This window comes from Panthera onca, chromosome D1, assembly GCF_046562875.1.
Source record: "Panthera onca isolate mPanOnc1 chromosome D1, mPanOnc1 haplotype 2, whole genome shotgun sequence".
Lineage (NCBI taxonomy): Eukaryota > Metazoa > Chordata > Mammalia > Carnivora > Felidae > Panthera > Panthera onca.
In genome coordinates, this window is record NC_138348.1 from 18,062,483 (window position 1) to 18,088,357 (window position 25,875).

At 57.7% G+C, this 25,875-nt stretch overlaps 1 protein-coding gene across 4 annotated transcripts in view; it reads right to left on the minus strand.

Annotated features, from left to right (window-relative positions):
- Nucleotides 1-926: 926 nt before the first annotated feature.
- TSPAN18 (tetraspanin 18) overlaps nt 927-25,875 on the minus strand; it is a 187,811-nt gene continuing 162,862 nt past the window's right edge. For all 4 annotated transcript variants that reach the window (XM_078433388.2, XM_078433387.2, XM_078433389.2 and 1 more), the window contains 7 exons: nt 19,484-19,556; nt 17,767-17,961; nt 11,346-11,420; nt 10,218-10,316; nt 9,492-9,674; nt 6,119-6,202; nt 927-4,032 (listed from right to left, as the gene is read on the minus strand). In XM_078433388.2, the coding sequence (XP_078289514.1) occupies nt 3,985-4,032; nt 6,119-6,202; nt 9,492-9,674; nt 10,218-10,316; nt 11,346-11,420; nt 17,767-17,961; nt 19,484-19,546 (747 nt within the window). In that variant the 5' untranslated portion in view covers nt 19,547-19,556 and the 3' untranslated portion in view covers nt 927-3,984. The remainder of the gene's footprint in view (nt 4,033-6,118; nt 6,203-9,491; nt 9,675-10,217; nt 10,317-11,345; nt 11,421-17,766; nt 17,962-19,483; nt 19,557-25,875) is intronic.

Genomic DNA, 25,875 nt, shown 5'->3' on the forward strand with positions numbered 1-25,875 from the left:
TGGTGGCCCTCACGGTCTGGGGACAGGGGTAGAGAAAGGCAGCCCAGGCCCCAGATGTGTTTCTCGTCTTGGGATAGTGTTGGGTAGGACGGGGGTGGGGGGGGGGTGGGGGGGTGGGGGGCAGGTGCAGCCCAGCTCTGGCTGCTTCCAGGTGAACCTCTGCCTGGGCCCCCTGCCCTGCCCACACCGGGCCCGGCTGTCCCCAAAGCCCAGCTGTAACTACTGTTCCACGCGGAGGGGAGGGGCCTGGCGGGTTGGACGCCCACCGCCACCTTGGGGAGTCAAGTGGATGGCCAGTGGGCAGTGCCCTCAGTGCCCTGGGGCCCCGTCACGTCCTGTATCTGACCCAGGCCTTTTAAGGCCGGGCTGATCCTCTGGAGGGTGATGGGTAGTTCGTCCTAGTCACCGGTGGGCGTGGTGGATCAGTGCTCCCCTCCCCACCCAGGGGGCACAGGGGAATAGAAAGCATGGGCTTTGCAGCCTGGGTGAGGCACCTGCCGGGCTGGCCAAGCTGCCTCAGCCTCAGCCGGGGTGGGGGTGGGGCGAGCGGGAGGGCGGGCTGGCCTTGTCCCTTGGGTGGTAATGAGGGCCTGCTGGGATGGTGCTGCCATGAAATTCTGTGCTGCTTGGACATCGGAGCTGGGCCCAGAGGGACCTAGCAGAGCCCAGCAGACCTGGTCCGGGGATGTGGTGGGGGATTAAGGCAAGGAGCCATCGCTGGGAGGGAGGCAGTGACAAACAGGGAGGGGGACCCACTCATCTCCCGAAGAAGGCCCAGTGTCGGCCCGGCTCCCCAACCTAAAGGTTTGGGAAGACACCCCCCGCCCCCACCCCACCCACCACCCTTTACCTTTGCCCCTGGAGCCCCGCGCCCTCCGTGCCTCAGCTCCCCCCTTCTGCCCCACCCCCACCCAAGCAAGACCACCTTCTTCACAGCCACTATTTATTCTTCGTTCCTTTTTCTTTTTGTAAGAAACAGTCACAAAAACCAGTGCAAAACCATCAGTGTGGGCGTCCTGTTTTATATTACAAAAACTTCTCTTGATATAGAGTATAAAAGGGGGGGGGGTTCACAGGAAATAAACATGATAAATTAGCTCTGCTATCTACTGGAAGGAACATTTACAGGTTTCAAAATAGACTTTCGACACGGGACCCATGGGGAAAGGGAAGAGGGGGCTTCTGGGAGATGGGGGTGCCGGGGCCTCAGCTGGTTCGGGGTATCCTGGCCGGGTCCCTTAGGTGTGGAAAGGAGGGACGAGAGCTTCATAACCCCTCAGATGGATTCCCTTTTCTAAGAGACGGCAGCTTCGGAGCCGGAAGGTGGCTTTCAGCCCGGGGTGTGTGTGACCAACAGGGTAGGGTTGTTTATTGGCCGTACGTGGACCAGCCCAGTTAGACCTCAGTGCCTGGGAAAGGCTCGGTCGAACCAGTCTGGCACAGACCTTGCCTTTTCATGCTTCAGAATGGCTGCAGGCAGCATAGAACGACCAGCCTGGGTCAATGCTACAGACTGCCTGCTTTCTCTTTCCGGCCCCAGTATGGGCAGTAGCCAGATAAGGGGCTCCTTGGCCCCCTTCTGCAAAGCCGTTAGGGATGAGTCTCCTATCCACCCTTGAACCTGCCTCAGCCAGATGTTCCTCCAGGACCCACCCTTCCTCCCCCTGAGGGGATGGACTGGACAGGAGGAAGGGGGTGGGTGCCAGATAGATGCCAGGCCCTCCTTACCTTGAAGGCCCCGGATTCTCCTGGGTGCTGCGGACCAGATGGGGCCCGGAAGTCTGGGATGCCCCTGGGCTAGAGCCACACAGTTGCCCAGTCAGACCCTGAGTCCCGCCAAGCCAGCTCTTTGTCAACCTTAGGCCATTTGCCTCTGCTGAAGCTAAGCATGTGGGTGGGTGGGGCTGGAGAGGGGCATGCCCAAGGCCCCTCTCGGGCTGGGCTGGGGTTCCAGCTGCAGGGTCCCAGGGATGCCCATCGCTAGGGAGTCCACGGCATCATGTGTGGAATTGCCAGGACAGGCTGCTACAGGGACTCTATGGCAAGCCCCAGCTTGGAGACAGGAGGGGGACCTGGGACTAGAGGGGACAGCAGGAGGATGGGAGGGGGAAGGGGAGAGACAAGAGGGTCAAAGCCAATCTTTACAGCAGGCACAGAACTGGGGCTGCATCTCTGAAGGGGGCAGGTGGCAGAGCAGAGAAGCACAGGGCTCCAGGCCACAGCTGTCTCTCCCCCACTGGCTGGAAAGCTGGAAGGGAGGCTGGAAGCTGACGCAGGGCCTGGGAGTCAGAACAGGCCCTTCCCAGACCCTGAAGAGGGACGTGGAGAGGAGGTCAGGCGCCACACCGCCCCTCCCCTTGCCAAGCCCGCGGCAGACATCACTAATCGAGCGTAAGTTGTCGGGCAGACACCAACTAGGATTACGCTGTCCTTTCCCTCGGACCCCAGGCCAAACCTCAGATCCTCTCAACAGCCTCCGGCAGTCACTCCTGATTCACTGGAGTCGAGGGATCTTGTAATACGGTCGCCGACACCAGTCTAGGATGTAAGGCCTGTATATGAGGAACTGATCGGTGGGCGCTGTGTAGGCGTGAGTGAGTCTAGGGGACAACCTCTCCCTGCCCAAGCCTGGAAGAAACACACAGAAATGTGCTACGGACAGTGAAGGGACAGGAAAGCATGTCACAGCTGGAACGAGAGGTCTTGGAGCTCTGTAGCCTGCAGAAAATGCATCTGGGGGGAGACGATGTGTGGCCTTAATACTTTGGGAAGGAGAAAGAGAACGTGGGATGCCGTGGATGCAACCAAAGAGAAACAGAGAACCCTAATGTGCATTGAGCTGATGCTAAAAAGGCAGAGCAGTCCAAAGGCAGAAGGCTGTCTTGGGAGGTAGTAAGCTCCCCGTCCTTGGAGGTATGCAAGAAGACGGTGGCAAAGTCTTGGCAGAGAGCTTGAGGAAAACGTCCAAGCCTCAGTTCTGGGTGGGGAGAGGAGAACCAGATGATCCTGGGGGTTCCTTCCAGCCGGGGAGCCACAGAGTTGGTGAACAGGGAAGGGGTTAGGCTTGTGGGCAGAGGTGGGCAGTGTGGCAAAGGGACGGTAGTGTGTGTGTGTGTGTGTGTGTGTGTGTCCCTGCAGGCTTAGGAAGAAGTATGGGGGGTGGGGTGGGAGGAGAGCAGGGGCAATAGTCCGTAATTTTCTCAGCTGTGGGCCTGGGAAGTTCCTGACCAGCCTGCTCTCTCTCTCGGGAAACCAGGACGCTGAGACTGACAGAGCCCTGGAAGCGGTGAGAGGCAGCCTAGGGACGAGTGGGTTCCAGCTCACAATTGTCACCCATGTGCTGTGTGACTGTGAATGACAAACTGCCCCTCTCTGGGCTTTCCGGATTATTTGATCCAACAGACGGGGGAAGCGAGGACCCTGCCAGCCAGGCCATTCTCAGATTTAGCGTCTGCAGCCCACTCTAGGCCCCAGCCTGAGGCAGGGACAACTCCATCCTCAGAAGACCAGGGCTTCAGTGTAGGTTCCAAGTCCTCGGGGACACGGTGCCCAAGTCTCCTAGGGGGCCCCTGGGCTTTGTCGATCTGAGAGTTGCTTTTGCCTCCTTGTTGCCTAGATCCTCCCGTTCTTGGCACCTGGAGCTGAGGAGAAGGCCCAGGCCCCGGGGCTGCTAGGGGCTGGCGGGGCTGAGGAGGGAACCTGGGCTTGGGGTTCCTTTGGTCTCTAGTGCAGAGTGCTCCCTGGGTTCAAGCGCCGGGGCCCTCGCAGAGAGCCCGGAGTCCAGGCGGGGTACGTCAATCCATTTCCTTGTCTTCATTTTGTTTTGTTAAAAAAATAGCTATTTTCCTCTGCCCCTTCCTCTGGCCACTCATGATGGCTTCACCTCCTCCCCTGGGGGCAAGAGGGCAAGGACACTGGGGAGGGGAGGGTGTTGGGTGCCGGGCAGTGGTGGCGGGTGAGGCTTCAGGCTCCAGGTCACGCCCTCTACTGGATGCCCCGGAAGAGACACATGGCAAAGATCATGGCGAAAAGCTGCAGAGGAAGTCGAAGTTGGCTTGTCAGGCTGGCCTCCCAGCCCTGCACTGGGCTGTCCCACCCCAACGGAAAGCAGCCACCGGCCGTGGGACAGGAAGGGGGCCCACCCATCACTCAGCACCCTCCTGCAGTAGGGGTTCCTGACACTCCTTGGGGGCAAGCCCTCCGCATGGTCCCCTTTGTGCAGTGTAGTCATGGAAAGAAGGGAGCTTTGGACATGGGTTCAAATCCAGCTCCCCTATTTGCCAGCAGCAACCTTGGGCCCAACATGTCCCTTCTCTGGCCTGAGCATGTACTGGAGCTTACCACGTGCCGGGCACATTTCCAAGTGCTTTCTCAAACACCTTTTACAGGAGGCAAGACACAGAGAGGTCATGCAACTCACCTAAGGTCACACAGCTGCAAGTGAGGGAGCTGGGGTTTGAGTCTAGGCATTCTGACCCCACAGCCTATGCTCCCAAGTCCCACACACTCCACCTTCTAGTTCACAGGAGGGTGGGAAGATGAAGTAGAAGGTGATCAATGACCCAACGAGGCCTGTTCTCTAGTAGATGATTAGTAGAAAGTTACCAGGATCATTATTAATAGGCAAGGGCGATGTAGCCCTTCCCAGAGTTGAGAGCACAGTCACGGAACACCTACCTAAGGGCCCTGGGGTGTTGGGGGCAGGCAGAGACCCAGATTCAGGGATGCCCCTCTGACCAGAATGGCCGATGCCCCCAAGGTCAGGGCTCTCGCAAGTTGCACAAGGGACAGTCCCTAGAGCCCAGGCTCGTGGCCAGATCTCCGGGAGGGGAAGCGAGGCTGGGACAGGGATACAGTTAAGGTCCCTCCTCCCGGAGCAGGGTTCTGCCTCCCATAGGGGTCACAGCTGGGCTTGGGGGCTGGGGGTGAGGAGGACGGCGGATCAAGAATGCAGACATTGTCTAACGAGCCCCCCCCACCCCGCACCCCCGCCAGGCATGCAGTCCCCATCCTCCGCAACCCCCACAATGCCAGGAGCAAGGACGGCCGGGGGGGAGGGGGATGGGGACACGGTTAGCAGCGCCATCTTGCAGAGAAGTAATCTGTGGCTCAGAGGCCCTGTGTGGGGAGAAGAGTCCTTCCTGCGCGGGGCACACCCCTGCCATTTCCGCAGTCCCAGCGCAGATTTATCTGCTTCTCGCTCACTGTGTCCTCCCGCGAGAGAACTTTCCCTAGAGGGCTGCTGGCAAGCAGGGGCTCAATCTAGGCTTGCTGAATGAACGGATGAATGAATGAAGGACCCCTCCCGCTCCCCCATCCCCTATCCTGAAAGCTGCGCATGGTGCCGGGCATTCGAGATGTCCCCGAAAGGAGGGACGGGGAGGCTGGGGCTCCGGCCGCCTGACTTCGTTCCCCCGCTGGCCGAGGCCCGGGAGCGGTCCTTCCTGCAGATGGCCAAGCGTGGGCTATACGCGGTCAGTCCAAACTCCAGCAGTAGCGGGGGCTTGAGACCCAGAAAGGGGGCGGGGAGAAGGGAGGGGCAGCTCCGCTCCTCGGCTGAGGCGCCCCCTGGTGGCGGCGGCCGGAGTCTGCAGCTAGCCTGCCTTTTGATGGGGGTTCCGGGACTGGGGCGAAGGGGTTAATTAAGACCGCCCTTGGGAGGTGGACAAGGCCTCACAGGTCCCGAGCCCCCCCCCCACCCCACACAAAGAGCCTGATCTAGAAGCACAAGCCGCAGCCCTTTCCTCAAGGCAGCGGTGTTGATTCTCAGTTAAGAGTTCACTCTGGACCTTGGGGGACCTTGGGGGACCTTGGGGGAGGATTAGGCAGAGAGGAACCGCGAGGGGGGCAGTGGGAGGAGGATGGGGGGGTGACTCTCAGAGCCTGCCCACTCACTGCTGGAGACTTGCTCGGATGAGACCAGAGTCCAACAGCGACTCGGGCAGCAGACAGGCACAATGGGGCCTATACTGTCCCTACAGCAGGGAGCCAATTTGGTCCTAGATTTAGGATGTGGAGACAGAGGTAGGCTGGGGGGTGCAGAGCACGGGGGATCTCCCCAAGACCCCACGTGTGCCTTGCTTCCGGGGGACCCGCGGAAGTGGGGGCCTCTACTTACCTCTATGGCCAGCACCCCTATGGCGAGGGCGCCAGCCAGGTAGACGTAGGTTTCAAAGGTGTTGAGGATCACGGTGTAACAGCCCTGGGAGGGAAGGACCAGAGGTGAAGCCACAGCCAGAGAGACAGTGCAGAATCAGGACCGAGGTACGAAGCCTGGGAACTGGCACGTGACCCGCCCCACGGCTCAGGCAGCCGCAGACTTACCCTGTGAAATCCACCGTTTGGTGGGGGCGGGGCGGGGGGGGGAGGGGTTGGGAGGCAGGAGGCCTACAAACAGCAATCTGGCAGCAATACACGGAAGACCGTGGCGACCCTCAAGGTCCCCTCTAAACGGATGAATGCTTTCACAAGCAGTCCTGGGCATATATGAACTGGGATAGAGGTGGATACAGACACACGAGAACGTGGGTGTGGTCCTACTGACGCCCTCGCCTCGGGTCCTCACTGTGCTGCAGCCCACCCCAGGGCCTTTGCACGTGCTGCTCTCATTCTCTGGCTTGGAACACTTTTCCCATGCCAGGAGGATGAGGGTGTAGCACTTTATGTCAACAGTCACAGCAGCACCCACACTCACAACCTGCCAGGAAGCAGGTAGGGAGCGCTGGGGATAAAGCAGAGAAACAGTGATGCTGTGAGGAGAGAAGACTTAGTATCACCCGACAGATGGGGAGTATGCACGATTTCCTATTGGTGGTCACCACTCTGGCCTGGAGTCACGTTCTAGCAAGGTCGTCATCTACTGGGAAGCCCCCCGATTTGTTTCCAGCAGGGGAACACATTGTTGACTTGCTTGGGGGGCCATCTTGACCCAGGGAAGGCTGAGGAATGAGCTGGAGAAGCCGCCTTGGAGGGTCTGACTCATCCCAGTGGGGGAATCTGAGCACTCATCACAGGTCACCTTCTTTCGGGATTTCTTCGTTTCTTTTCATCGGAGCTCAATGGTCAACGGCGGTGGGCTAATTCAACGTCCACAGACAGGGGCCTTCTGCCTTGGCCTCTGGTGGCCACGTAACTGAGTCCCGGCCATCAAGATCTATGCAGATGTCTACCGGGGCTTTCTTGGAAGGATGGTGTGCCCCACTTTCCCCTGCTCTGTGTCTTAAACATGGGTGGGGGTACCTGGAGCTATGACAGCCATTTTGCCACCGTGGACTGATATGTACAAAGAAAGGCCACAAAGATCACAGAGACCAGGCTTTGACTGACAGGACAAAGCTACCAACTTCCAGAACTCTTGCTGTGTGTAAAACACAAAGGGAATTTGCATAAGCCTCTTTAGTTGGGATTTCAAGTCCGTGCATTCAGACATTTTGCTCACTGATTGTGATGGGGTGCAAGGCAAAGTCAGAAATGCACACCGGGCTTTAGGAAGGAGTCCTTCCACAGAGGCTTTTGAAAGGAAGAATGCCCAGGAGGGATATGAGCATCTCAGAAAAGGATCCCAGAAGTCAATCTCGGGGGATCCTTATGAAGCACAGAGAAGAGTCAACATAAAGGGCTAATGTAGCTGCACAGGGACCTCCCCGATGAGCTGATTCCAAAGCCGTGCCCAGGAGATGGAAGAAGGTGTCATGATCAAGGATGAGTCCAGAAATGGGCAGCCTCTGAGGATAAAGCCCGAAAGGAACAGGCCCCAGCAAAAGCCTCCCTGAATAACTGACAAGTGGCCTTAGGACACAGGTTTGGCTGTGGGCACCAGGAGGCCCAAACAGCAGCGCCTTCAACCAGCCAGAAGTTCATTTGTCTTTCATATTAAATCCCAAGCTCTGGTGGCCCATCTGCTCCACGGAGTGGTCAGGGGCCCGGGCTCCTCTTGTGATGCTCTGACATCCTGGGGGGCCACCCTCCGCTGCCAGGTCCCAGATGGCTGTCGCCAGAGCTCCATTCCAGCCAGGGGGGAAAAGGAGTAGGGGTGGGCACAGTGCCTCCTCTTAAGGACCTAACACAAGTTGTACACATCACTTCTGCTCGCCTGTCCTTGGCTGCTGCGAGGTCGCTTGGCCCAGCTGCAGGGCAGTAGGACGTGCTGCCTTTCCCTGGTGGTTATGGGGTCTAATAGACCCCGTCTTTCCGGGGAGAACGGCCAGCAGTGTGTGCCACAGCATGAGGAATCTGAGGTCCAGAGAGGGTGTCACAGCAGGCGGCAATCCAGGCCCGACATCAAAGCCTGAAAACCTCCCCCAGGCCCCCCTCCACATCCTAAAGCCTCCCCTCGAGGCTGAGACCCAGCCTCTCAGGGGCCCTCGCTACTCTAAGCTCACAGTGGCCTGACCCCCAGGGCCCTTGTGAATCCTCTGACATGGCACGGGCATGTGCAGGGGACAGGAGACGAGGTGCTGAGCCCCAAGCTGAATGGCCTCTTGGGTCGGCCAGGGTCAGGCCTCAGTCAGGCCCCTTCGTTGGGGCTCTAAGAGGCTTGCCCTGAGGCCCCCACCCCAGTCCCTTCTAGCTCCTGTCTAGGTTTTATTTTCTTTATGGCAATCATTACCATGTGAAAGTACGACTTAGTTTGCTAGACTGTGAGCCCCACAGGGACAGGGGCCTTGTCTCCTGTTCCCTGCTGTGTCCCCTGCATCTGCAACTCTCCCAGGAGATCCTCATCAAAAGCCTAATCAAGGGAGGGGCATGGGGCAGGCACGGGGTTCATCCCTGCTCCCCTCTCCCACCCCCACCCCACCCCTGCCTTGCCTGGTCTCACACACACACCCCAGGGGCTGGGGGCTTGGTGGGGGGAGAGCACTCGGCAGGAAGGAGGAATCAAGTACAAGGGCACTGTCCGTCTCACAGTGCGGGGGCCAGGGGGAGGTGGGGCAAAGCAGGGGCCAGAGAAGCCTCTTCTTCCTGCAAGAAGAGGAAAGGGCTTCTTCTCAGACTGAGATCAAGTGCTTGGGTTGCAAGAGAAGCAGAGTCTGGTAGTTTCCCTGACCTTGGGGGCGGGGGGGAGGAGTCTTGCTCTCTCGGGGTCTGGAGGTGCTTCTAGACAGCACATGTGAGTTTCCCCCAGAATCAGGGCTAAGGAGGGGCCCCCACTATGTAATTCAGGGGCTGACTCCCGACCTGCATTATCGGAAGCTCGGGGAGTGCTCCGCCTGGAACACTGGAAAACTCCTACTCACCCTTTAACCCCAGACAAAACGCCCACCCCTCCGGCCTCTGCTATCGCTGGCCCATCTGCTCCCCTTGTCCTTCCTCTACTTTGGTTGGGTCCCAGGGGCTTGGATGGAGCTTCATCAGCCCCCATTCGGGAGGTGCACATGGCAGCCGACACTTCCAGAGGATTTCTGGGACGACTTCAGACCCTCTGTGCCGACGCGGCCACCTGCCAGGCTCTGGCCATCGCAGCCCCTGCCTGGGGGAGCAGGGCCCGGTACCTGCTTGTTCAGGAACAGGTCTCTTCCCAGAAGGCACTCCTCCCTGCTCAGCAGGACCCCGTCCCGAGTCTGGGGCTCTCTCCGGCAGCAGGCCTCCGGGACCTCGGCACTGTCCAAAGTCAGCAGTCGGAAAACTGATGCGAACCTGAAATCTTCAGGCCCGTTGACCCCACAGCAACCAAACTAGGAGGAGAGCACAGGGACAGGGCTGGTGGGTGGGGGCTGGACCCAGGGGCAGAGATGGGCAGACAGCCACTCCCAAGGCCACCATCAGGCAGGGCGGTAGAGAGGGTCAAGACCAGGTTGGGTTCTATCTGCTCCTCCTGTGTGACCATGGGAAAGTCACTCGACTTCTCTGAGCCTTCAGCGCCCTCATGTGTCAAGCGGAGGTGGAGGTGGCGATAACAACCCCTACCTCACGAGGCATCAGCACCCAATAAACTCCTGCTGCGATTACTGTCACTGACAATTACAGTTGTCTGAGGACTCAGGTCAGGGGTAGCAAACAGGTTGCAGCCGGAGCCTGGACTGCATTTGCTGGGCCGTTAATAAGGGCCCAGAATGCTGTACGGATGCTGAGTCCCAGGCCAAGCCGGGCTCAGTGGGCCGGCGCTGACTGATCATGGATGCAGGCACTTGAGCAAAGCGGGCTCTGGAGGCCAGACACTTGCCGCCCTGGGCATCGTGGCTCTGAATGCTCACGGCATCCCTGGGGGAGTCACTCACCGTGATCATGACGGAGTTCCAGGTGGCAGAGAAGACGTCTGTGTCGTTGTTGCCCTGGTAGTGCTTGGTGAGCTCCTTGGTGAAGAACTCTCGGGTGAGCTGGGGGAAGAGGCAGAGGGCAGGCTAAGACCCCCGCCCAGCAGCGCGGTGCAGCCCCACCCGTCCAGGTCTCTTCAGCTGCTTCCGGAGGGGAGGGAAGGCCTGAAGGCCCAGTGCAGGGGATTCTCCTAACTTGGGGTGGCCCCTTAGTCCCCACTCCAGGGCCTGTGGCATCCCCGTATCGGCTCTCTGGCACGAAAGGGAAGCCTCCCCACACACCCCTCAGCGAGCCCGAGGCCAGGGCACGCTGGGAACCTCTCTCAGCCCCTGAGGCCATTTCTCAGATGCAGAGTTTATCCACGATGGGTAGCTTGCCATCCTGAGCTGTCCCCCAGAGCCGGGGGATCCCCTGGGTCCCAGCCCCGGGGTCCCAGCCCCTGAAGACACCACAGTGTGGAGCAGGGAGTCTGCAAATCCAGTTTCCAGAGGTGTCCTTGGAAGTTGCTCCTGCCCTCAAAATATTCTCCTGGGGTCTAACCACCCTCCTTCCTGCTGCAGTGACGGGGCAGGGCCCTGTGTGGTGCCCAGTCGAGGCTCCCTTCCCTGCCCACATGGCTGCCTCCTCCTCCTCTCTGTCCCCTGCTTGCCTCCTCGCCACCCCCAGGCCGGCTTGCGTCTCTTAGCCCCTAACCCCCTCCTTTCCAGGCCCCCTTTGGCTGCAGTGGCTGGTCCTATAGACTCAGGGGAGGGAGCTGGTACCCCTGGTGGTTGGAGCCCCTGGAATAAGGTGGCTGGTGGGGACAGTCTGTCCAAACTGGATACTGGCCAGGCCTCAAGCGAAAGTGCTCTGTTCTCCTGCACATCACTGGACTTGGGGGACAGCCTCTCTGACTGTCCTCAGACTGTCAAATGACTACTGCTGGGTATGGTGTGTGGAATGGAAGGTTCCAGAATCAGGCGTGGGGTTGTATCAGGTGCTTCGGAAGGGCGGAGACCCTTAAGGACCCTCCGATTCTGCCTTCTGGAAAAACTCTTGCAGGAAGAGGGTCGCTGGGGTTGTGGGGCCGGGGCACGTGGGCCCGGACGTACGTTTTCCCTGAAGATGAAGGCCAGGATGGCCGCCGAGAGCTCCGCTAAGAAGATGATGAGGATGAACAGGAAGAACTGCAAAGACAAGAGGCAGGCTCGTGAGCCCTGAGGGCCGCGGGGAGGGGCCCGGCAGCCGCTGGCGGATGCCCCCTTCCGCTTGTTACACAACTGACGAAATGCACCGGTTTTATAAGACTAAGGAACTTCACCGCCATAGGTGCGACATTGTTTCATAATAAGCATGCCCACAATCCATCTTTGGGGTCAGCAAGGCTGCAACACAAATACGGAAAAGTAAGCAAACAAATATGCCTTCTGCGCCAACAGCACCCCTTCGACGACACCCCTTGTTCAGCGTTCAGTGTGAGCGATGACACCGGGCAGCCCCGGAAGGCGATCCGTGCTGACCTGGTGGGGCCCTGTCCACGTGGGTGGTACACGCTGTGGAAACCCTGGGTTCCCGGGGGACCCCGGACCGGCTCTCCACACCCTGCCAGCCCCAGCACCCCCTCTCCCTGCCTTGCGATCTCTCGTTCCCAGGGGCAGAGGGGAGGTGATAGGGATGTTCAGCCATGATAAAGGAAATGGGAAGCGAGGTGATGCGTCCGTCAACATCCGAGAACCCAGGGCCGGAGGTGGAAGTCTGACGGACCCTTCTCTGCTCTACTCCTCGTATTTCTCGATGTTCCCCAAAGTATCCATAATGCCTCTTGTCTCAGGCCCTCACCCCCTGCACTCCCTGTCCCGGGAAGGCCCCTCCCTTCCTCGCCCACCAGCTCCTCATTTTCCAGACCAGGTGGAGCCCAGCCCCTCGCCGGTGAGAAGCCTCTCCTGTCTCCTGCCTCCCTGACGTCACAGGGCCCCGTGGACGTGTGTGCACAGCAGCGGCCAGCACCCCACCCCCCACCCCTCCACTAACATCAGCAGCACAGGCTGTGACTTCGCATGCTGCGTTCCCGATGCCCGCCAGCACAGGTGTGCGAGCATGGCTATCAGATGAACGAACACGTCCGTGAGTGACCCACTCACCATCATGACCTTGTTATCTGCTACATCTCAGACCCCGGCCATTACGGGCACCGTTTTGGCCGAAGGTTGCTGGCGGAAGAAACGGGAAATGACTTTGCCTCCGTTGCTCAGCATTGCTGGCACCCTTGGCATTTCCAGTCTGTGATCACACAGTGTGGTCCTGTGTGAGTGCTTGGCCACCTAGAGGCCACCAGCAGAGGACCCAGCCCCCAGTGCCCACAGAGACTCAGCCCGAGAATGCCGGAGCAAACCCTTCCTCTTCACCCAGCTGTCCCTTCTGGGCACCACACTACCTCTTCTGTCTCTGCTGGAGGGCCTGCTTCAGGACTGGCCTGAGGAATTCTCCTGAACCCTGGGGGTCTGCTTCCGGAAGGTCAGCGGCAGGCTTGCTGAGGTCTGGGGGGCAGAGTTCCCTAACCGGAGGGGAGAGTCACAAGAGGGCCTCTTGTGCCCCAGGCCGCGACAGCCACGGTCCATTCTGCAGCCCCACAGCCCCCACTTCCACCAGAGGCTCTGCAGCCCCGTGACATTGACAGAGGGCCCTGGCGGGGCTCCTGGCACTTCCACTTGGCTGGAGACGCATGGCCATCCGGCTCTGTTTCTCGTGGCCACCGCGAGGGCCCCTCCCTGCCCCCTGCCCTCTTGGTGGAGTTGCCGGAAGTTCTCAAGCTGGCAAGGAGTAGCCCCAGAAACGGTTTCCATCCTCGGCGAGGCGACTGAGCTGGCCCTGGCTATCGATCACAGCTTAGACAGTTATAAAGTATGGATGAGACCGAGCTCGAGCATCGCGCACGCCGTGTGCCCATCGCGCTGGGGGTGTGCTGCCTTCCCGGATGACTTAGCAGGACCTCGCTTAGCTGGTGCAGGCACAGCGTACGGATGCTGGCTCAGAACCAAGAGGCAGGCACGGCCTTCCTGAGGACAAGTGTGGGCGAGTTCTGAAAAAATAATAGTCGCTACCAATCTATTGACAGCTCACCGCCTAGGCGCCGCGGATCGTACGTGGCTCATTTCTTGGGATGCTCTGGGGAAGCAGATGCTGTGACTGTCCACACCTCCGGCTTGCCGAGGGGGAGACTGGGACCCCAAGGGGGTAGTACTGTGACCAAGCTGGCCCAGCCGGTAGGCGGTGCACCTGGAGAAGCGTGGGAACTCTGATTCCAGAACACGGTTCTGGTGTTCTCTGAACACCGTGTCACCCCAGACCCTGTAAGAGCCTCTAGGTCTTAAGACTTGACAGATTGCTGGGGCGCCTGGGTGACTCAGTCGGTCGAGCATCCGGCTTCGGCTCAGGTCATGATCTCGCCGTTTGTGGGTTCGAGCCCCGCATCGGGCTCTGTGCTGACAGCTCGGAGCCTGCAGCCTGTTTCTGATTCTGCGTCTCCCTCTCTCTCTGCCCCTCCCCTGCTTGCGCTCTCTCTCCCTCTCAAAAATACACATTAAAAACAATTTTTAGGACTTTTCAGATTGCCTGTAGGGTCTCTTGTGGACAACCCAATTCTTTGAGTTTCACATTTATCCAGTACTTGCATGTGCTAGGAACAGAGTGAAGCAAGATGCTCATTTTCTCACTGAGCCACAATCACAACACCATGGCTGGGAAAGAGGTACCGTCACCTTCATGTTACATAGGAGGAGTCTAGGTTCAGAGACGTTAAGTAACTGCCCTCAGGTCACACAGCCAGGAAGTAGCAGAGCAGACACTGGAACGTCGGCTTTTCTGACTCCAAAGCCCATGCTCTTATCAGACCTCTAAGACCACTTCCTCTCTGTCCCTTCATCCCAGGGCTATTCACTGAGCACCTGCTTTGTGCCAGGCACGATGCGAGGTACTAGCAAACCACTATGCAGAAGGCAGATGTGGCCCCCAACTTCCTGCAGTGAACGTTCAGCCAGGGTTCATGACTCATGAGATGGAATGTAAGAATGAACCTAGTAACTTGAAGGAGGAAGGGGGCCTGTATATCTCCTTGCCTGGAGCAGGGTTTCATCAAGCGCAGGGACCGAGGGGTGATTTGAGCGTGCGTGAGCAGGTCACCTGAAGCAAAGCAAGGGCTGTGGTGCCACTTCTGCCAATCTGCCTTCTCCGGCATGAAGTAGCTTCCTCTTGCTGAACAGAGTTCCCATCTGGAGGGCCTTCCCCTGGACCTGGCCACGGGGCTTGTCCTGACACCTCCCCGGGGCTTCCCATCTGGGGGCGAGGCCTTTCCCAGGGTTTTTGAGTTAATCTCACCTCATCCCATTTGCCTAAAGACACATTTGCCAGTAATTCCTGAGCATCAAATGTACAGCACTTTGCTTAGGATTTTGGAAACACTAACCGAGGGACGGAAACGGCAATTTTGCCTACCTGCGAGCACTGCCAGGCTTTTCTAGCCCATCTGCCTACCAGCCCATCTACTCTCAGTTCTCATTCGAATAAATGTTGACCAAATTTACACGCTTTATGTGCCGTTCAGCTCATTTATCTCTTCTAAATACACTCATTTCTTTTCGCTGTGCTCCTTTCCTAAAATTCAACAAGCCTTTGTCAGAAAATATTTTTAAAAATTTCTGAATCTTAAATAAATTGGTGAAGAACAGTCTGCAAATGACTCCTAGGTAAGCCACTACGGAAAAGGGATGCCACGAGATGTCCATTACAGGCGGAAACTGTCCCATTGTAATGTGAAAATGCTGTGAAATTGATCAACGGGAGCGTTTGGAAACTGTATCTTTAGAGAAATTGATCAGTGGGTGACGCAGTCATTAGATTCGTGGGTCGGCCGGGGGGGTGATGGGGCCCTGTGGTTTCAGACTCAGAGCAGTGGGGGAGGGGCAGCTCAGTTACCCCCACCCCCGGCCTCCTCCTCTGCTGCGGTGGCTGACATCACTTCCTCTTGGTCCTGTTCCTGACAAGTCTTGCCTCCCTCCCTGAAGGTGGAGGAGCAGGGGTCTCAGGATTCTCGAGGGACCCGAGTGGCTACCTGTAGGGAGACTCTGTGCCCCTCTTCAGCGGGAGCCACCGCATGGCCGGTCCAGGTTAGAAAACAGAAGTGGCTCTTCTTAATTTTTAGGTCATGAGGTCATGAATCTATTTGAAAACCTTCCTGAAGCTGTGGGGTCTGTCCCCAGAAACATGCATGTGCATACAACACACACACACACACACACACACACACACACACATACAGCACATATGTACACGCACACAAAGCCCTAACCTAATATTTTGTACATAATTTTAGGTGAATTTCAGACATGGGAGTCCATTTTAGGTGAGGGGCCCTTCGACTAGCCCTGGTCTGAGAGACAGGGGACCCCCCCATGGGTCCAAGAGTACCCTGCTTCTTTTGGGGTGCCTAGGTGGCTCAGTCGGTTAAGCGTCCGATTTTGGCTCAGGTTGTGATCTCATGCTTCATGGGTTCGAGCCCTGTGTTGGGCTCTATGCTGACAGCACGGAGCCTGGAGTCCGTTTTGGATTCTGTGTCTCCTTCATCTTTCTGCCCCTCCCCCACTAGCACTCTGTCTCTTTGGGGGGCAGGGGGAAGAGTATCCTACTTCTGACTTGCACTGTGGCCTCAAGCTAATAGGTGCTGGGCTTCAGAGGGAGGAGAAGGAGGAGGGATGGGAAGGGAGGGGGAGTAGGGGAGAAGGGAGGGGAGGGGAGGATTGGAAGATAGGAGGGAAGGGGACACGGGAAGTAAGGAGAGAGGGGCAGAGACTAGGAGAGGGATAAGGAAAGGCAGCAGGAATAGAAAGCAAGAGATTAAGAAGCAGAGAGATGGAGGCAGAGAAAGATCAAGAAAAGAAAGAGAGGAATGTAGACAGAAAAGGAAGGAAGGAGAAGGTGGCAGAGGAGAGGGGTGGAAGGGGCTAATTTAAGGTTCCAAAGACCAGGCCCTGGCCACAGTAAGGACTCAGCTCTTCCTTGGGGGACTTGGAGTGCACCTCAGCTGGTCTCTGGGCTTGGTCTTCCCCCTTAAGCGCCGGGGACTGATGTATCCATTCACTGGCAGGCTCAGAGGCTGCCACTTCATGGGGAGGACTTTTGAGGGCCCCAGCCTGCTCCCAGTCCAGCATCCTGGCCTGGTCCCCTGTCTTGAGGTCAAGGATGAGCCCCAGGGGCTGAGGTGAGGGGGGAAAGGGAGGCGGGCCTAACCAGGGACCCATATCCCAGCTCCTTTTAAAGTCCCCTTGGGCTCCCAAGCCAACATTGGCACCAGCTGGCACTGCAGAAGGAGGCCCGCCAGGGGGCGCCCGCAGGTTTCTTTGTTCCTCTCTAAACGAAAAGTCTGCGGTGTTCAGGCTGCTGTAGGCCAAAGGGACCCAGGGCTCCCAAATCACACATTTCACTGCTGATTTCACTTCCTGTCTGGGATATGGGGAATGTCACCGTGACATGAATAGAGGCCACCCCATCTGTTCTGGTCTGGAGAGGAGGCATTGTGGCAAATCTCTGCTCGCCAAAGCGGCAGGAGCAGATAACCTTGCAAGGAAGTCCTTCTGCTGACCAGCTGCGCCTCCCCGTCGCCGAACTCCTGACCCCTCCATCCACTCACCCACGAGGGGCACCTGCACGCTGACCCATGCACACACACGCCTCATGGAGAAGGACTGGGCTCAAACTAGAAGCTCTCCAGGCCTGGGCGCCCACTGGACTTCACAGGGGAGGAAGGCCAGGAAAGTAGGCGCAGGCCCAAAGGGCCCCCGCCCACGGGAACACGGAAGGTCAGAGAAACAGAATGTCCGCTGCTCGCCTCATTTGGCTCCAACCTATAGCTAAGCTGCCCCTTGATGAGCAAGCGAAGGCATTAAAGCTCAGAGAGGCTTAGAAACTAGGCCTGAGTCACATCATTAGTGAGGGGTCTGAGCAGGGTATGCGCTCAAACCCAGGCCCACCGCACGGCCGGCCACATGCCTGCCTGCCTGCCCCTGTGTGGCTTGCAATAGCCATTCAGGGACTACTTATTTAACGAATAAAGAGACTTCAGAGATCATATCACCTCTGTTTTAAAAGCGGAAATGCAAACGGCAAGAGACTCATCCAGTAGGTATCTCTCCTCTTTCACCAAGGAGTTATATATGTGAGTTCTCGGAAGCATCATGGTTAATGTTCTCAGTTGACTATGCCTTGGAGAAACCTGGCTGTTCAGACCTGGAGGCCAAGGCCACGCTCCATCTGAGGACAGCCGGCCCCCACGGCAGGCATGGGCCCGTCGCAAGGACCAGGCTCCGAAAGCTGGGGCCACCAGTGCGAACAGAACAGGTTGGTGGCCTTCCCACTCCTGGAGGACAGCCTCCCAGGCTCGGACCTGGGTGTGACCTCCAAGTCCTCTGCAGTGTAGACACAGGGCCCCCCACGCTCTGCCCCGGGGCACCCGCGGGTGGGGTGGGGGATGGGGCTACTCACAAACAGCAGCAGACATTTGTTCTCGCGGACGGCCCCGCAGCAGCCCAGGAAGCCGAGCAGAAAAAGCAGGCCCCCCATGGCCAGGAGGATGTAGGCGCCCGTGATTAGCAGGGGGTTGGCGGCCACGATCTCCCGGAAGCCGGTGGGGTCCACCATGACCCAGATGCCGATGCCCAGCAGGCAGGCCCCACCCAGCTGTCCTCAGGGCCAGTCAGGAGGGAAGAGAAGAAACAGGCAGACACGGAGGTTAGACACTCCAAACATACACCATCCCTCTGAGCCAGGCCCCAGGGTGGAGCCGGCGAGCCCCAGTGAGCCCCGGAGAACCAGGCAGGAGCCCCATTTGCTGCGCGAACCAGCGTCCCAGCAATGCTTTTCTCTCGTTTGCGTTTTCCTGGATGCCCAGACCGTTAGTACATCCTCTAAACCCAATCTCTGACCCACGCCCCCACACAGGCTGCTGAGGACCATGTCACGTAGAATTTATTTGCCACTTTTTACATTGCCCTTAAATGTCAGAACTGCTGGATAATGAGGTCCTCTAGTCCAACCCTCTGATTCCAGAGGGCACCTTGTAGCCCCGCCCACCTGCTGGCAGCCCCCCAGGGCTCTGCTCAGGCCTCTGGCTTCTCCCAAGAGCAGAGCCACACCCTGAGCCCCCGAAGGTTGTCCTAACCCTGCCAAGACCCGGATGAGTGAAAGTCCACTGGTGCCGTCCAGGGCAGGGTCACTGTGAAAGGGAGCTTCCTTTCCAGTCAAGTCTGACTCTTTCTCTCCTCTCTCTCCATCTATTTTGTATCCATGTCAGCAACTCTCCTGGGTTCCCTCCCTTGCCCATAATCCTGAGGAGCAGGAAACAACCCTACAGACTTGAATTCCGGGCCCACCTTCCAAGCTCACACGTGGCTCTGGGGAACCTCTGGTCCCAGGGTGTGGCTCTGCTCCTGGGAGAAGCCAGAGGCCTGAGCGGAGCCCTGGGGGGCTGCCAGCAGGTGGGCGGGGCTACAAGGTGCTGGGTTGGCCACCTGAGCACTCGGGGCCTCTCTGTGCCTTAAAGTAGAGAATCCATAGGTTGGATGCTAAGGATGGAGCTAAGCTATGGAGTGCTGGCACATTCCAGGCACTTTCTAAACTAATCGCGCTTAATTTTCACCAAACGCCTGTTGAGGCAGGGAATTAAGATACTGAGGTTCAGAGAGGTGAAGTGTGCTTCTGACCCCACAGCTGGTAAGATGCGGAGCCAGCTTGGAACCCCAGGCCCAGAGAGGTTTCAAATTACATCAGGTGGTTACATCAGCTCAGCGCATCCAGCCCGTATGTCCGCCACTGCGCCTCTGGGGGTCAGGGTGGAGCGGGGGCTCTCTGGCCTGCCCTCTGATCACCCCCATCTCCTCCTTCTCCCCGACTCTCCACAGGGGTCGGATCCCAAGGCAGCAGTCAGGGCTGAGGCCCCAAGCCTTTGTCAGAGACCTGAACCATCCCGGGGGTCATGGGCACAACATCCCTCCTGGGCCGGTGGGCTCTTTGCAGTGGGGTGGGCACTACTGGGGGCTTCTCATCCAGGAAGTTCTGGCTGGGCAGGTAGATTTGCTTCCAGCACTGGCCCCTGTGCCTGCCCCCAGGACTCAGTCCCGTGTGACTACTTCAAAGCAGTGGTCTGTTCTTTCCACCCAGCAGGGGCCCAGGGAGATCCCAGGCATGTTCTAGCAATACTTACAAATATGAAGAAATTGAAAACAAACATCAGATATTTCATGCAGCTCAGACAGTCGCCTTCCATGGTGTTCTACCTACAAAACAGCAAGGCCCCTCAGTTTTCCCACTGGGGGAACCCACCCCTGTCCCTTCCCCATGGGGGTTCCCAGTGGTCAGCCTGCCCTTGCAGCAGGTGGAGGAAGAGGGAGACTGGTAACGACTTCCTCTCGCAGAGGCTGCTGGGGCCAGAGTTAGGAGTGAGACCTTGGAGAAGCCAGCCCGCCTGGGCTTAAGCCTGATGCCACCATTTATTTGCTCTGTGGCCTTGGGCAAATCACTCTCCCTTTCTGAGTCCTGTTCTTTCCAACCTGACAACAGAGATTAAAACCAGAAGCTTCCTCCCGGCAGTATTGTGAGCAGGATCCGAATCCAGGCCTCATTAACTTCCTACCACCTCATACACCCTCCAGCCCGAAGGACTGCCCAGGGCTGTTTCATGGTGCCAGTGAGGAGGGGTATCACAGGGGCAAAGGGATGTGGGCACATACCTGGGGGCCCAAGCCCTGTTCCTGGGGCCAAACCCTCCCCACACCCTGACTATTTCCAACCCGAGACCTACAGCATCCCACCTACCTAAGGAGCCTTCCCTAGTCCTACCTAAAGGTATGGCCCTGGTAGCGAGTCTCTGAGTACAATTCTGTTCAGCCAGCATTAATTGTGCATCGACTGTGTGCCAGGCACTGGGGCTTGAAAGCCACAAGATGTACCCCTTCCACATCCCCGGGGGGACAAGCATCTGCTGTCATGGGTCAGACCTGTATTTAATATTGCCACACTTTCTTCACGACAGCCCCAGGGAGAGACTCTGATTCCCCCGGGGCAGGGATCAGAGGTCCAAGTGACAGGTGAGGAAACTAGGCTCGCAATGGAAATAGCAGGTCCAATGTCCCTCAGCTGGTAAGGGGCAGGGCTGGAGCTGAGCCAGTCCAGAGTCCCTCTTCAGGTGACCCCGGCAGGCGGTCTGTGCTGGTACAACATGACTTGGTGCAAAGGATCCTGGGAGTATGTGTTGGACGCGGACGAATATGGGGAAGACGGTGCTTCGTTACTTTCAACGGTTTCCCATCTTCCCTGCGGAGAGAGCCAGGGTCACTTTTCCTCACCCACAAAGTAAGGTTGACAATTCCCACCTTAAGTGGTTACTGCGAGGTCTATGATGAATCATATTAATAATAGTAATCACCATTGGGGAGTGCCCACTGTGTGCTAATATGGCCAAGCGTTTCACATATATTATCTCATTTAATTCTTGTAACAACCAATGAGGTGTGCGCACTGGTTAGGGCAAACTTTCACATTACCTGGCGAGGTGTATGTATGTAATTATCAGAGAGATTAAGGGATTTGCCCAAGGCCACGCAGTTTGTAGGAGGCAATGCTAAGATCTAACGCCAGAGCCCGTGCACGGTGCCTGGCGCACGGTGGGCGCCCAGCAAACCTGCCCCCTCGCTGCCCCAGACCACAATCCAACGCCCTCCCCAGCAAGGAAGGCCAACACCCTCACAGTCCAAGGAACAAAGTGGCCAGGGCCATGCGGCCCATTCCTCTTGGTGGCCACAGGACTATGCCCCAAGCTGCATTTTGCTTTAGGCCAGAGGGTTTTTAAAGTGCATTTGAATCCACGGAGAGCAAAGCACAGGGGGAACCGGCTGCTGGGGAAGGGCGTACAGGAAAGGGTGGCGCCTCGCCTCTCTTCTCGTGGTTTCTGCTGACGTGCCAAGTGTTTGATCTCGGCTGAGCAGTGGCCATGGCACCACTCAGGCACCTGGGAGCCCGTGAGGAAGGTGCTGGGTTGGGCGGGCATGGGCCCTGGAGCCCTACGGCTTCCCGGCTGAGATGGCCCCCCTCCTGCTGGCTGAACTGCTCGGCCTATTGTGCCAGATAAAGACAGAACTGAGCAGGGGACACACAGGCAGGGCACTGAGCATCAGAACCAGACGTGCCTTCTTACTTTACTGGGTGGCAGAAACCAACACGTCAGGTCACACAACGATGAGCCCAAGGCCACTCCAAGAGAAAAATCAGGGAGTGAACCTCCAGGCTCAAAGCCTTTGTCCTTCCGAAGGCGCTCCAAGGGCTTTTCTTAGATTGGTTGAGAGGAAAAGGGAAACACAGGGTTCCTGGGGTCACCTGGCCAGTCTCTACCCCTGCGAATAACGACATTACTGAGCATTTAGTACGTGCAAAGCTCCACCCTAAGCACTGGACGTGTATGAACTCACAACAACGTACGAAACAAGTACGATCATCACCTTAATGATGGGAAACTGAGAGCATAGAGAGGCTAGGTGACTTGCCTGAGATTGCAGCTAGTGAGTGGTGAAGCCAAGATTTGAACCCCGGCAGTCCAATTTGGATGGAGTGTGTGTGTGCATGTGTGTGTATGCATGTGCGTGGGCGGGGGGATGATTCTTCTTTACTTCACTGAGCTGTGGCCTGAGTTTATGCAGCGTCATCTGCCTCCAAAGCTGGAATCCGGTGACACCATCCACTCTATTCCGTGCATCTTTCAAGTGCCTCCAGCGTCAGTCCTACTCCTGGCCTCATCCTCTCTCAGTCAGATGCTGTCAGTCTTGGCCCCGCTCCCTACCTCCAGCCACTCCCCTTCCAGCCAGTTGCCTCTAGAGGGACCTTTCCACAAGGCACATCTAGCCACACCACGCCCCTGCGAAGCACAGCAGCCGTGCCCTCCTCCTGGGACACAGCAGGGATTGGTACATGGTTTGGACTGCATGAAAACCCGCCACATAGCAAATGTTGATTAAACAGCACGTGCAGGAAGCTTGGTGCTGGGCTAAGGGCTTTGCGTGCGTGGGGTCGCTGTGTCCTCTCTACCCCCGATATTTAGAAAGAGGGGGCGTGAGGACTCACACAGCAGCGGGCTCCCAACTCCTGCACCTCCTTTCCTCTCTCTGCTGTGCCCTCTCCAGAGTGAGGACAGTCCCCATGTGACTTCTTTTGATGCCCCATTTGCTCGCCTTTCTCTCTAGATCTTCTTGAGGCCAGAAAGCCCAGAAGGCTGCTTAGCCAGCCTGCCTTCTGACCGGTCCATGCCAGTGCCTGCCAGCTGCCGAACGTCTTGATCATCATCCTCGACTGTGGGTCGTTTTTGCCACTTCCATCATCCCTGCCTCCAGAGCAGTTCTCCAGGATGCCATCTCCGGGCCAGCTCACCAGCCACGCCCCTCCTCCATCTCCGGCCGTCTAGAAGCAGCATCTAACCCGCATCTAAACATAGTGGCCTCTGGAAACAAACACTCCTGGGCTCCAGTCCTGGCTCTTCATCTTTCTACCTCTGTGTCTCTGGTAAGTGACCTACCCTCCGGGAGCCTCAGTTTCCTCATCTGCAAAAATGGGCATGTAGAACCTGCATCGTGGCATGTTGTTGAGAGTTAAGTGTGAAGTCCCGTGAAAGGGCTCCCCACTGCACCTGGCCCGGGGCAGAGTGGACTGCTCTCACCATGACCACCCCAGCTCTGCAGTTGGACGTGACCACCGGGCCGCTGTTACTCCTGACCCCAGGATCCCCGGGACAATGACCTGAACCCTAGGCACTGCGGTCCAACCCCCTCTCCCTTCGGCACTAGGCTGACTCAACTCCGCACATGTGCTGAGACCCTGTGCTCTTTGAAAAGGGGCAAGAGGACAGAAAATAGTATTTGTTCAGCACTGACTCCTTGCCAGCCACATGCCACGCCCACGCAGTGGCTGCCCTGACTCAACAGCCCCATGATGCGGGGAGCGCAAACACGAGGGCACCGGGGCTCAGGGAAGTGAAGTGACCTGCCCGACATCCCCGAGCTTATACGCACGCCACTCAGCCCACTCCAGATCCTGTGGTCCGCCTGGTCCAGGGGCAGCTTTCAGATAGGGAGAGGGGCAGAAGGAGCACTGGACTAGGAGTCCAGAGTCCCAGTCTCCTGTTCTGCAAGTCACTTCCTTTCCCTGGCCTCAGCATCTTCCTCTGCGAAACGATGGAACAGGAGTTTGATGACTCATCGGTTCCCTCCGTCAGGCTTGAACTGGATGGGCCTTTGGAGGGCAGAAGGAGCGATCCCACTAAGATGCTGAAAGTCTGCCGGAGGCCAGGTGCCAGCAGCCCCTCCCTGGCCCTCCCAGGCAACGCCGCTCTCCAGGGCGGGATCTGGCTTCGGCTGGCTCTGGCTTTTTAGCAATTAAGGGGCATAATAAATATAGCAGCTCATAAACAGACTACCTGTATTTATTACGTACCACATTCGGTACAGATCACATCTACTGGGTAGCTTGCGGAGTGCAGGGCTCCCAAACAAATGCAATGAAAGGAGCGTGTCTCCTGGGAAGAGCCTCTGACAACCTCGAAGGTGAGGCAGGTAGGAAAATAGATGACGTGCGCCGGAGAGCAGACGGAGATACCGAGACCCAGGTCCAGGGCAGGGTACGTGGCTGGAGAGACGGCCTTGGTGCCTGACCAAGGATCAGAAGCCCAGCCCTGCCAGGCTTAGCGGGTGCCCTGGGGCAAGTTCCTAAACTGCCTGCATCTAAATTCCCTCCTTTTTAAAATCAGCATAAACACAATGCTTCCCTCACAACGCATGGAAAATGCTGAGTGCATTTTCTAAATATATATGTGTCCTCTTTCTAAATATATATGTGTCCATGAGTGGACACATGGGGGCTAACGATAGTCGAGCAGCTCAAATTCTTACCGTGTGCCAAGGACCACACACAGTCTCAAGCCTCGGGAAGCTCCAGGATAGAGGTAATGCCATCTCCATTTATCAGGTGAGGGAGCTGAGGCTCAGACGGGTGCCATCACTCATCCAAGGTCACAAAGCGCACAAGCGCCCGAGCCAGGATGCGAACCCAGGTCTCTCCTTAATCTGGAGCCACAACTCTCCAACATCATTTCACACCTCCTGCGCCACCTCATGTCCTGCCGCTCAGGGCAATCAGCTTTTGGGGCCATCATCCGCCGCCAGGCTGAAGTCAAAAGGCCACTGCCTGCCAGCTCCACCTGCCACCAGGGGTTTCTGAATGTGGGACATACCTCCTTAGCCAACTGGCTGGACACGAGGGGCGGACCAGGGAGCCTCCAGTCCCCGCCTGGACCTGGCTGTTAGCTCCACTCACCCACAGAGCCTTTTGGAAGTTAAGCGAATCATAGCCCAGTTCCCTAACTTGCCTCAAAGGAGGGTGGGGCACATAGTTTCTGGAAGGGGGGCTGAGAAGAATCTTGAGCCTATGAAGTCCCAGGGCTTAACTGATGTTCAAAAGGCACTTATGAAGGAGACCGGGGGTCCCTCTGCTGAAGGGAAATGACGCACCCTCCCTGGGGCCAGGGCTGACAGGCCCACTGACGTTTCCCCATTCCACGGAGGGGACGGGGACCGGGAGGGCAGAGTATCAGTGTGGGCGGGGGCTGCGGGGTCAGACCGGGCTTGGTCCTTCCGCTTTCCAGCCTCATGGACCTCGGACACGTCGCATAACTTCTCTGGGCCTTTGCGTTCACGTCGGCAAAATGGGGCCAGAAATGCTGACGTCGTCAGGAAACTGCGTGGCCTGAAGACTGAATGGTATTCTAGAGAGAGCTCTTTATGCCACGCCTGACGCTCCGTGGCTCTGCCCCTTATCTCCTCCCTGCTGCGCAGCCGCGAGGCGGCTCCTCTCGCTGACTCTCCCAGACGCCAGTACACCGAGTTCTCAGGACACGGGAGGGTCCTGATGCGGAGGGTTTCTGAATGGGGAGAACGGTTCTCAAACTGGGTTCCCCGGGGCTAGCACTCTCTTAACGCTATTTTCAGGGTTTCCATGAACACCTCAGGAATCACCCCCTCACCCCAGGGCCGGCTCAGGGGTCTGCCCCCAGGGTGAGAATGGGTGGGGAGCCTGCTGCCCTGGATCTCAGGTCACGGTGGCGCCTGTCACGGTGCTGGCCAGCTGAGGGCTCTGGGCTTACAGACAGGCGTGTTATCATTCAGCACGACCCCCAGAGGCAACCAACTGTTTCTTGTGCGACGAAACCAGGTGTGTCAGACCTTTCCGACCGGTCGGAAACTTTTCTCCGACACTCCCTCTTGTGTCACCCCTGCTTTAGAATCTGGGGCTGGTATAATTTATGTCACCGGCATTTCAATAAAGAAGTGCTCAGTCATGAGAAGGGAGGGCAGCACTGAGTGGCCTGATCCCCTCACTTGGGAGATGAGAAAACAGGCTGAGAAATGGAAAAGGGGTGTGGCTAAGCTATCACACCGGTTAGTGATGGAGGCAAGCCTAGGGCGCTGGCCTTGAAGCCCAGGTCAGGGCCCTGTGGATGCACTGCCTACTCGGTGTTGTCCTTATTTGTTTTGGTAGCACGTACCTTCCCTTGTTAGA